Genomic DNA, 12,746 nt, shown 5'->3' on the forward strand with positions numbered 1-12,746 from the left:
TGAAGCCAAAGCTCATCAAAATAATATTAAAACATTCAGTCAGTGATATCAAAGAAAATACAACTCTCTTCGTTGCTTAATGCTATTTAAGGAAATATTTACTGTTTTCTCTGAGAAACATACAAAACCCATAAATGTGCTTTTTGGCAAAATGTAGCGTTGTTTATTGTTAAAGTAGTTGGTACATACAGTCCACAGATCAGGAGAAAATCCCTGCTAGGAGTTTGATATACGCGCATGCGCAAGATTTTTCGCGGTGAGTGACGACCGATCCTAAAAGCATTCGTTCCACAACCACTGAATGAACAACAGACGACAAGCTTTCATGTGTTCTAATGGGTACAGCTTTAAGTTTACCTCACAGCGGCACAGTGATTTAATCTAGAATATTATCGCAACACCCACTGAACACATTAGAGGTGCACTCACTACACGCTACTCGTAAAGGCTTGATGTTTTCATTCTGTGTGTAGTAGTGTAAAACTCTGACGTATCACACTTCCCACCAATAGCAGCCCTCTAGTCCAGCTGATAAGTAACATTCCCCCCGCACCAGAAACAACTTCCCTCAGCAGGGTTTTTCTCGTGATCTTTGGACAGTAGTCACCTCAACATCTTAAATTTGTCAGGTAAATCAATTGTCAGTTCTAGTGCAGTGATGTAACTGATGAAGTAGATAATGCCTGCATATCATAACAACTCTGACATATTTGTGAGAATGGGGCCTTTAAGAATAGCTGGGGAATCGCTGGCTGGTGATTGACCACCCAGTCACTTCTGCTGACGCAGATGTGTGTCTTCATGTGAAGTGCCCGCTGGAATGTGTCAACAGATTTTAAAAAAACTCTCCAGGATCAGATATAGAAATCTGTTTAGCAGTCTGCAAGTTGTTGCATATTTACAGTTGGCCAAAGTACATGTTTGTAGGCACTCCATAATGATATGGACGTGCCTAAAAGGTATCTTAAATTCTGTAGAATATAAATCTGATATCTGTTGGTATGCAAGAGTATCTTTGTTTGAGGGATAAGGGTTAGCACATTTACAAAAACTTAAAAAGGTTAAAACTGAAAATTGGATCATAGAAAGAAAGGAGGGATTTCAATTGGAGCACCAACTGTACGAGGTGTGATCGGAAAGTTTCAAGACTGTGTCAATAGAGGGCGAACTGGATGTAGTACGAGCTTCTGCCGCATCATCGAATTAGCATTTGTTCCTTAGTTACGGGCGTTTTGGTAGTGCATTACACCGACCCTCCTGCAATTTCGGAATGGCGGATTTTCATGAACAAAGAGTGTGCATCAAATTTTGCCAAAGGCTCGCCAAAACGGCTACGGAAACCTATGAAATGCTGAAGCAAGCATTTGGGGAGTCCGCAATGGGTCGTGCACAAACTTTTGTGTGGCATTCACGTTTTAAAAATGGCCGAACATCTGTCGATGATGACGAGCGTTCTGGACGACCATCTTCGAGCACAACGCCCGAAAATGTTACGAAGATTCGGCAGGCCATTCACGAAGATCGTAGAGATTAACGTGACTAATCCATAGAAGAAGTTTCATTTTGACATGGTGGTCTAGCGGTTAGAACGCTGGTCTTGTAATCCTGGGGTCTCGGGTTTGATTCCTGGCGGTGCCCGAATTTATAACTTGTGTTGGGCAAGGCCGTGGTCTAGGCAACACGGAGTTTTCCTCCGGGGGCTTCCCCGGTTTCTCCGTGGCATCCCAACAATTACTCCATTCACACACAGAAGAAGGCAATGGCAAACCACTTCTGGATCATCTGCCAAGAACGTATATGAACAGGTCGCAGTCCGAGAAAAGGATGGAAGGATCCTGTTCATATGGACCTGTCGGCAGACAGAACACTACAAATAAATTAAACCCTACCTTACTTTACTTTACATTACATTACATTCAGCTACCACAGACCCATTTTAAGCGTAACTAATTGAAGTTGAATAAGCAGTGTCTTAATCAAACTTATCTCAATTGTAAAGCATGTATAAAGGAAATAATTAGAATAATGCCAATATATAAACTTCCTTTCTGTATAGACGTATTTACGTCAAATTCTCCGGAACCGTGGTTCCACTATCACTTTTTTTTGTACATTTTTGAAGTGCCAGTTGATTGCTTAAAGCATGGTAGTAGGTTCTTCTTTAATGAAACTTTTCTTTTACATCATCATATTCTTGTCAAGTAAAATATGTGTATATTTTTTCAGGTTTTTGTTTTAAATATTAAAATATAAAATTTTCACTTACATAAACATTCTTCCTCTGTAGATACCAGTAAATCCTTTACTTGGGCTGGAGCTGGTACAGTTGTGTTCACTAATTCTCCTATACAGCAAGCTTCTGCTAACATAACAGGAGATGGAAGTGATTCAAGTGGTGATGAAGGTTGTGCAGGTGATACAGCAAACAGTTCACATGATCCTCAATTTGAGCCAATTGTTGATTTGCCAGATGCAGTAGAAGTTAGGACAGGTGAAGAAGATGAGGCAAAAGGTTGGTAATCTTTTATGTTAATAAAATCATCTTGGGCCATCAGCCATGTCATATGATTAGAAGTTGCTGACATTTTGAGAACCATCTCTCTCCTCATCCTCAGGGCTACTCATCTACTAAAGAGTAGGCTTGAGTTTTGTGATTCTTTCATTTCTATTACAGTAAGCTAAGTAAATATAATCTGGTATTATGTCTATTTTATCTGTGACATTGGTTTTACAGTTTTCTGCCATCGCGCTAAACTTTATAGATATGAAACAGCCACGAAAGAATGGAAGGAAAGGGGTGTTGGAGAAATGAAAATCTTGCACCATCCCTTCAATAACACTTACAGGTTGCTGCTTCGTAGGGAACAGGTAAATCTGCTGTTGTCGGTATATACAGTGAAAAGAGATTCATGCATTTTCGATAGGTTATGTTTGGAGTGGGCATTTAGTTTAGATTTAAAGTTTGAAGAAAATCACCACTTGTTATGTACTCTATGTTGACATATCTACTCTAGCTTGACATATCCTTGTTACATCTAATAGTATTAGCTTGTGCCAAATTTCATTCACTGAATTGAATTTTGGTCCATATTAGGTACTTTTGCATATCATGTCATATGAAATACTAAGTTAATCTTTAAAAACTTTGAAACCTCGTTTATAAAATTATTTTGTACTTCTTAGCAGCATGCAAAAGTTATTTTATTTGTAATTAAACTTTGAGAGTCAAAGTTAATTTTCAGGATGTTAAGAATATTTTGTACAATATTGTAACAACATTTGCCGAACACTTCATATGAATTTCATATATTCAATCTGACAAGCCTTTTTGAGAAAATGATTATTGTTGTCCAATATTGACTTATTCTAAGAGTTCCCTTATTTTACTAGTGGAGTCTGTTTGACACACACTTGATTTGTTTCATGGTCAGGGTACTGTTTCTTAGAGCCTAGATGTCAGATGCTTTCAACGTCCCTACTAAAGATATTTGCTATACTGCCAGTCTGTAAATGTGTAATATACTTATTTTCCTAAAAGATGCTTTATTACATCAGTTTTAACAGAATATATTGATGAATAAATAAGTTTCAAGTAACATTTGCAATGAAATTGATTGGCTACCTATGTTTGGTTTGAAAATTTGAATCTTGAAGGACATCCAGCCTTTATCAAACAATAAGTAAGCATTTACTATAGGCCCTATAGGTTTCTTCTTCTTACACTAATACAAGCAAGGTGCAGTTATATTCATATTCTTTGTGCAGGTACATAAGGTTGTATGTAATCATCTGGTAACTGCAGACCTCGCCTTGAAGCCATTGAGTTCATCTGATTGTGCTTGGTGTTGGGGTGCCCTGAATTATGCAGAAGAGGATGAACCAAAAGTTGAAGAATTGGCTGTACGGTTCAAGTTGCCAGAAACTGCCAAGGAGTTTCGAGATAAGTTAAATGAGTGCATCAAGCAGGTAGAGAAACTGGCAACAGCTGCAGCTGAAACTGAAGGTTAGTGGGAAAATGCTTTCTTAATTTTATTGGAATTGCCCATTACTCTTCACTGATTCATTTATTGGAATGGATTCCTGTTAACATAATCACAAAATACTCATGACTGTCTACATGTGAGGAAGGTTATATTGTAATATTCATGTATTGTTATTGAAGAGAGAATGTGCTATCAGTTTGTCTGGTCTAGTTTAGAAACGTAATCAGCAAAATATTTTCCTTCATTACTCAGTCCTACAATGCTGTTTTTATGAACTCTGTTAATATTGTTGGCCCAGTACAAGAACACATTTCAATGGGATGTTTGCTAATAGGTAGTAGTAGTATATTTTGCAACAGTTGGAATCTTACACATTCCACTGAAGCCATTAATATGTAATTTTTGAAGATTTCCGTCTTCTGGGTTGTTGCACTGTGTAGTATGGTCGATGTTAACCAACGTTTCAGTGGTCATACTGCCTCTGTCATCAGGGCGATGAATATGCCAATAGGGTGTGAGGTGCTAGGTTTATAGGGCCGGAGAGTGAAAGGTGTAGCCTGCCCCGAGCCAATGGGAGCAGGCGTGGGAGTGGACCAATGGTAGCACATGGGCGAGAGTGGGAGAGGGAGAGAAAGTAGAGAGAGCAGGCTACACCTTTCACTCTCCGGCCCTATAAACCTAGCACCTCACACCCTATTGGCATATTCATCGCCCTGATGACGGAGGCAGTATGACCTCTGAAACGTTGGTTAACATCGACCAGACTACACAGCGCAACAACCCAGAAGACGGAAATCTTCATACTCATCGCTGTGAGAACCTCAAGTCTTACATGTAATTTTTGGTTCTGTGGCTCCAACTTTGAGATTATCTTATCTCACGTCATTACTTCTCTTCTGAGCTTTTTACTGTCTTAAGATTCACGACTTCTACATATCTTCACATAATACTGTTTTTAACTTTGCAACTTTTTACAATACTTGTGGTGGAATTTTTTTATGTTATGTAACACCTTTCTTCTGCTTAATATCTGTACTTGGGCAGCAAGAAGGAGGGAAATAGCACCTAGAAACCTAACCTTTCAAACCTTACTGAATGAAGTAAGGCATTCATTAGATAACAGTTCCATGAATATTTAGAAGCCAAGGGCAAACACAAGTCAGTGTATTCCTTGTCAGGATACCAGTGTTTAGCATGGTAACAATTGTGAAATGAACTGTGTCAGAATAGGCAAAATGATTGGCTTTTTAACAGTAGTGAACTTGAGTGTAATTTGAATTAAAGCATATTTGTCTTTTATTTATTCATAGAACCAGCTAACCCAGAAGCGGTCCTTGTTAGTCAGCCATATTCAGAAGATTCTGAGGATTCGGATGAAGGGGCTGAAGAAGAAGAAGATGACGATGATGATGATGATGTTGACGAAGACGATGGAGAAGAAAGTGAAAAGACACTGATGTTTGAGAAGAGAGTTACACTTCAGATCCAAGATCCACTTACTGCTGGATGGTCCACACACGGATTGGGAGATCTCAAAATTGTGTATGATCCTGATATCTTCGGTGCTCGTATATGTGTCGAACAAGATGGAACTGGTGAACAACTTTGTAATACCATTATAGCCCTCAATACTGTTCTTGAGGTAAGGGATTTTTAGTAATAAGAACAATATTTAGATGTGATAGATTGTATTGTTTTGTGAAAGTTAAAATGATTTTACAAATCTAAACCTCAGAAGGCAACAGTATGCAAAATGGACAAGGGAAAAAGAAAATGCACTCCAAATTGTAAGATCCAAGAGCTTCCATCCTTTCCGTTTCTTGAAAGCCATAGGTTGACTTGTCATCCTAGAACTGTCTGAAGGTCTATATTACGTATAAAATGTTGACTGCATTCAAGTGATGATTAGAATAAACCTTGGACATTTTTATTGAAATTACCAAAACCTCGGTAAATCTGTAAAGCTGAAATGTGTGAAAACTCAAATTCTGGAAAAATGGATATAATTTACAGAGGAATCTAAAAGGCAGATGCTTTGGATATAAGAAAAATTGGTGTTAAACTAAACCTGACTGCACTGACATAATAGTATAGATTGAGTACAGAGGAATTAATTTAGTGGTAAGTGATGTATTATCTAATTACTCTCAGTGTATTATCTGTGTACCAAATTAAAATGTTTGGAAACTAAATGAAATTCTTGTATATGTTGTTAATCTTGCAGGTTTATAATCAGTAATATTATACAGTAAAACCTCTCTAACTTGGACACTTGCAGTTCCACGATAATGTGTCCAACTTACAGAGGTGTCCAGGATAGAGGGAAAGGGGAAAAGCATCTTTTCAAATTGTGGTGTAATGACAATGTGGTAATTGTAGAGTATTATGGAGCCCTTCCCAAAAAAAAAAAAATGGAAATTACTGATAAGAGAAATCAAAAGGGTAAATTAAATTTTGTTTTCACTAAATTAAACTTGCCTGGATAAGCTCAAAGGGAAGGGCACCAATACTTTACGTTTACCGACAGTGTAATCTAGTTACTTACATAATCTAACTACTGTAGGCTTGCTTGAATGAAGAATTAATGACAATAATAATCTTTTGAAACCCACTCTCATGGTTGCACATTACATCCCGGCCTCAATGAAATTTTAAATGTTCAGAATGTATTTTTTTAATTGTACTTACGGCATTAGCTCAACATAAGATGTCACTTATTTCTTGTAAAAAAAGTCTGTCATATGACACTGCTTTTTTGCTTTTATCTTGGAATTTGCCATCCTCTTACTAATTTTCGCCGCAATCTGAATAAAGTTTCAACCATTCCTTGTTGGTTATGAGGGAAAGCATACCATCCAAATTTCTGTTAACACTGTTTAACTCAGTTGCAAGCACTGTACAGTACTGACAAAGTTGAAACTCCAGTGAGGGGTTTAACAAAGGAATAACTATACACTTTCACTGCATTCCATAACCATAAGCAAATCCTCAGGTAGAAGGCATTCATCAAGAAATTCAAAACAACAAAATACTAACTGTAAACGTTTCCCATAAAAGCATTGAAGCTAAGTGCATGCTTGCACCTGTCCAACTTACAACAAAAGGTATTGTGGATATGTAAAATTATAGGATATTCACTGGTTCCAATTAAAAGTGTCCAACTAGAGGGGTTTTACTGTATATTTACTGTATAATGAATCAGGAAATAAGCTGACTTGGGTTCAGGTTCCCGTAAGTCTTCTTAGGGTGTAAATCATGCCACTGTTGAATAAAATTGGCATTTTATAAGATCCTGTCTGCTTTTATCACAAGAGCCACAAAATTGTTTTGTTTGGTTGATTGGTGGGTGCTGTGTAGGAATGTTAAAAAGGTTATAAAATTACATGCTGTGCGAGATCCTGTGGACAACAAGTATGAAGGTGTCTGCATTCTAGGATATTTCACCATGTAGTTTGGAAGATACTGACCAAGGTTCAGAGGAGCTTACTGCCTCCATCATACATGCTTACATGTTTTCAGGTGCAGAAGCGTGACTGCATATGGTCTGCTTTGGATTATACCGAGGACCCTCCAGTACATAGGAAATTCATGGCAAAATTCTCCTCTGAGGAAGCTGCTGCAGAGTTCAAGCAAACCTTCCAAGAGGTATGTCAATGATCTGTCTTTGCAAGAGAGTGTGATATGGTACTAACTTCTTGGTCTGTGGAAAGTTTAGAATTTACACCCAAACTCTTACGATTAGCCTAATTTGTTTGAACACTCCCCCCCCCCCCCCTTTCCTTTATGTTCTGTTTGCTTCAATATATGTAAATTAATACAAGAAATTTTGTTGGAAGATTGAAGTTGCCATAGTATTGTTTGTTATTCAATGTATTATTGCCTGTTAAGTATATACATATATGTTTACATTCATCTGTGAAAGGAAACTGTCTCCTGGATGGTCATATTCCTGAAGAAGCACATATCTTTCTGTATCTGATATGTTTGGTAATTGTATCACCACCATGATCACTTAGTTGCTCATATTATCCTGTACCACTTCATCAGTCCTTCAGTCATCACTTCCATTGCTTTTAATCTGCTTTCTGGACTGTCAGGCGCAGAGGTATTTGAATTTATAACTCATTTTCTTTAATTTTGTCCTGTCCTTCCACATGTGTGTGCAGCATCTGTGGAACACAGTGGATTTTTTTGTGCAGTCAAACATTTTATGACATATATATATGTCAGAACTGTGCCTCTTGACACTTGTCCTGCTGGCAGAACAAGAAACTTTACCAGCAGTATCTGGAATCAAAGGTACCATTACCAAGTGATCAAAGAGTTACATGACAAATAAGCAAATTGAAGCCTCCTTTTTATCTTTCTTTTCCTCATCATTTTCTTCTTCTAGCATTATTTCCATTTTATGTAGGTCACTGGTTGAAGTGTTCCATAATCTTTTCTTTTTGATTTCTTGCCAACTGTTCTTTCTTGGTATCTTCTAGTACCTGGTTGGAATATATGTTCTGGGTTGTCTATGAGTCCTGATTAGCCCATTTTTACTTTATTCCAGGGTAAAGATCTAGCAGAACAATCTGAAATTTTGGAGCATGTGAATCCAGTAGAACTCTCACACGATGAAGACTGATGATACGTTGTGAAATTTGTAAGTATGTCAGACTATATTAAATTGTTTATCCTTCTCAGAATGGTGTTTTCTCCATTGAACCACCTGACAAGGCTGGTAGCCCAAGAAGAATTCATTATACTTAGTCACCGTGAAAGTTTCAGATCATACAAAAATGTTAATTTTACGTTTGTCTGTGGCAGTGGGTTTTTCTTTTGCTTCTTCTTCCCCAGAAATTAACAAATTATTGTACTTTGCAGGAGAAAGAATTCAACTGATCCATTCCGGGTAATACCGCAAGAAAATATAAGTGTTAACAGTTCTGAATCAAGTATTATGTACAAATGAGTAGGTTATTTTATGTATTTTTCTCTTATTTTGTGATGTCCACAGAGATTTTGGTAGAGAGAGTTTTAATTTTAATTAAAACATCTTGTTCATACACATTTGAAAATATGTTTCCTAAGTGTTTCATAGGGTGATTGGCACAAGCTCATTATATTATTTGCAATCAACATTTCTCATTGTACCCTCTCATTTCATGAGCCGGGATAGCTCAGTCAGTATAGTGACTAGCTACGGGCTGGACGGCCGGGGTTCGATCCCCGACGGGGGCAGAGGATTTTTCCTCTAGCCTCTGCGTCCAGACCGGCTCTGGGGCCCACCCAGCCTCCTCTACAATGGGTACCGGGGTCCTTTCCCGGGGGTAAAGCCGGCCGGGGCGTGATGCTGACCACTCACCCCATCTAGTGCTGAGGTCAAGGAAGAGAGGAGCTATACCTCCACTCCCCCCAAGCGCCTGCATGGCGTGTAGTGGGACAAACTTTACTTTACTTACTTTACTTACCCTCTCATTTCAATTTAACGATCGATTGTGTACATTACTTTAATTATTAGTATGGTTACTTTCAAGCAGTAGTCATTTAAACTCTGAACCAAGCTTGTTTACCACTTACAAATACTGCTTACTTTGTTTTATATAATTAATGTTCTAGGTCACCTTTTTTCATTAAAATATTGTTGTTTGAATCATTTTATCAGCTATATTGCAAGACTAAGCATCTGTTTCAGTAGTATAAATGAGTTTTATCATCTGAGAACACTTCTTGGGATTTTGAGTATCTGCTGTCAAAGAGAGAAACGGTTATGTAAAAGATGAAGATAAGGTGCATTGGAAGACATTAAAACAAGATGAGAAAGGGGATATGGACAGCTTTATATACAGGGTGATTCAAAAAGGACTTTACAACTTTGAAAGTGTATAGAAATTTATTCAGAAGGCTTACAGAATTGGTTGAAGTGTCATTTTGTAGCAAAACAAATCAAGTTTTACCTCAAACAGTCATTTTGGTTCGATGTGATTGCCATTGGTGATACCGCAGACATCCCACCTGAAATCAATTTCTTGCCAAACATGATCCAGCATATCCGGTGTCACTTCTGCAACTGCGGCGGTGATTCGAGCTTTGAGCTCAGTGAGATTGGCAGGTAAGGGTGGAACATACACACGATCTTTAATGAAACCCCATAAGGAAAAATCGAGAGGTGTCAAATCTGGAGAACGAGGTGGCCATGCTATCGACCCTGTTCGACCAATCCACCGACCTGGGAAACAGTTATTGAGGAAATCCTGGACTTCTGTGAGGTAGTGAGGTGGTGCGCCGTCTTGCTGGAAGTGAATGCGTTCTTTTTGGTCATCTTCGTCTAACTGTGGTATGAGAAAATTTTCGAGCCATTTTCAAATGCACTGCCGCTTGCGCTCGTGGTGATGGAATTCGGTACTACAGCACAACGCAAGTCAAACTTGATTTGTTTTGCTACAAAGTGACACCTCAACCGATTCTGTAAGCCTTCTGAATAAATTTCTATACACTTTCAAAGTTGTAAAGTCCTTTTTGAATCACCTGGTATGTCAGAATTGAATACAGTGAAATTCTCTCTTATCCGTTAGTGTTGGTCTTCTGGGTTGTATCACTCTTTGGTTAAAAAGTCTAAAACCTGAATGCACATATAGTTAAAAGTTAATCTTTGTTACCTTCTGTTTGTCTCTAGATGTCTGGTTGGAGACCACTTAGCAGTAAAAGAGGGAGGTAAAACATTATCCTTGTGCGGAATTTAAATTACCGACTCTGTGGGTTAAGTAGTGATCATCACTTAGTTTTAATTTATTCATATGATTATACATTAAAGAATGGAAATACAACAAACATGTATCATTGTAATGAACTTAGGATCATAGCTGCAAGATTTCATTGCAAATGAACAGCAGGCAGAAATATTAACACTAAAAATCAGTTACATCATATTTTGTGTGATCAATGATTAGTAGGTTAACAAGCTTCAGTCCACACTGCTAAAAATAACACATTCCAGTTGAGTGCTTTGGGGAAGAAAAGAGGCAAATGCAACCTTGGAGATGGCATGATGCCAATTTTATGTTGAGGAAATCAAGACAAAAGCCCGACTCCTTTAATGTATTACATGAATTCAATGTGGTCCATTAAATCCTTTCCAGGTATTTATCAGATGAAAATGGTTATTGAAATATGGGAGGTTGTACAATGTTTTAAATGGCCCACAATATATATTATAAAAAATGTAAAGAAAAGCTGTTCGACATGCATCGGAGGCACTTGAAAGGTTCTTGAACTCAGCAGTATTTATTTTTATTACTATTAGCCGTCCAAGAGAAATGTTGCAGATTGGTCTTTAAAAAGGTTTAATCATGTATTGGTGATAACGTGACTAGTAGGTTTGTTACAACTGTTAAACCGGCTGCTGCTGCTGAGTTAGTCAATTTCCCAAAGTTTTCCCCTGTGGAGGATCTATTAAAATTCCTCTGCCTATATGAATTAAACATCTTGGAAATGGATAAGACTGTTTTGATTAATTAAATTTTGTATTGAGGAATTCTACAAAAAAATTATCAAAGTAATTTTAATTCTTATTTAGCTTGAACAGTTTTAAGTCACTTTACACAAGAGCATAAGTACATAATCTAATTTTCAAAGTATCCATTCTAGTGATGTCTGTCTTCTAGGTTGTGTCATGCAGTCTGGTAAAGTGATCAATATTTCAGAGGTGCTTGCTGCCTCCATCATCACTTTGATACACATCTGAAACTTCTGCCAGACTGCATGGCACATCAACCCAGAAGAAACCATCTTTATACATTCTAGTTTCATTCCCAAAATTTCATTTTACAAAACATGCTAGGAATCGTATCCATTTCATCTCTCAAGCAGAGCTGTTTGTTTAGTGATGCTCTGTTAGCTGCATGTTTGGTCTAGAGCAGATTAAATCTAGTCTTATTACAAGGCTCCTGCACAGGACATACCAATGTACCTAACTTCTCAGTACTCATGTAAATAATTTCAAGAAGAAAAACATTAAATAGTTATTTTTCAGAAGGAAAGTGGCATGTGATTTTATAGTAATTACATCTATATTTGCATTTAATAAATAATGTAGATTTCAATTATGTTCTTGAAGTCATCTTTAAAGTTTTAATGAACAGCATTAACATCACATGTAAGAAAAGATAAAGTTTTAAATGATATTAATGTTTTTAGTTGCTTGCTGCAAAATTTAGAATGCAGTACTTTTAATATTGTTGTTTACATTATACTTCGCAAATTTTTGTGACATAATTTTAAAAGCCAAGCAAAACCATCTATATGAAAGTGCCAGTTACTGAATTTGAAGATTGTCTAAAATCAAAGTAAGAACTACTACATTTCACTACAAAGTACGAGTAATTTTTCTACATTGTGCACACATCTGGGTTTCCTTTAAAAATATACCCAATCTGAACAAATACAAGAGATGAAGTTTACCTCCCTCACTTTTCAGGTCTCTTCATTTTGTAAGTTTAAACAGCTTTATGTACTTGGTTTCAAACATAGGAAGCTTAGAGGCTTGTATTCCTTTCATCATACTTTCCTTTCAAATGTTGATACTTCTGACAGTTGTTCACTTTGTTCTAGTAATGATTCCACTGACTGGGAAATGAGATAAAGGCATTCTGAGAAAAATCACATTCATATTAAATAAATAACTGATCATAATGTTATGGTCATTTGTTAATAAAACAGCTGCTATTGTGTGAAATGTAATATTATTTTAGAATAAAACCTTAATAGCATCCTTTTATC

General features: G+C 37.1%; 1 protein-coding gene across 3 annotated transcripts in view; it reads left to right on the forward strand.

The window, feature by feature from the left end:
- The window catches only part of Nup358 (nucleoporin 358), a 53,192-nt gene extending 40,490 nt beyond the window's left edge, over positions 1–12,702 (forward strand). For 2 of the 3 annotated variants that reach the window (XM_087342790.1, XM_087342793.1), the window contains exons 32-38: positions 2,288–2,512; positions 2,735–2,868; positions 3,766–4,003; positions 5,294–5,625; positions 7,503–7,628; positions 8,539–8,631; positions 8,853–12,702. In XM_087342790.1, coding sequence (XP_087198916.1) covers positions 2,288–2,512; positions 2,735–2,868; positions 3,766–4,003; positions 5,294–5,625; positions 7,503–7,628; positions 8,539–8,613 — 1,130 coding nt within the window. In that variant the 3' untranslated portion in view covers positions 8,614–8,631; positions 8,853–12,702. The remainder of the gene's footprint in view (positions 1–2,287; positions 2,513–2,734; positions 2,869–3,765; positions 4,004–5,293; positions 5,626–7,502; positions 7,629–8,538; positions 8,632–8,852) is intronic. The other variant, XM_087342792.1, reaches the window with a different exon arrangement.
- The last annotated feature ends 44 nt before the right edge of the window (positions 12,703–12,746 follow it).

The sequence above is a fragment of the Zootermopsis nevadensis genome, unplaced genomic scaffold (assembly GCF_977971745.1).
Source record: "Zootermopsis nevadensis isolate Lab colony 2312 unplaced genomic scaffold, Znev_1.0 Znev_ptg000004l, whole genome shotgun sequence".
In the NCBI taxonomy this organism is placed as follows: Eukaryota; Metazoa; Arthropoda; class Insecta; order Blattodea; family Termopsidae; genus Zootermopsis; species Zootermopsis nevadensis.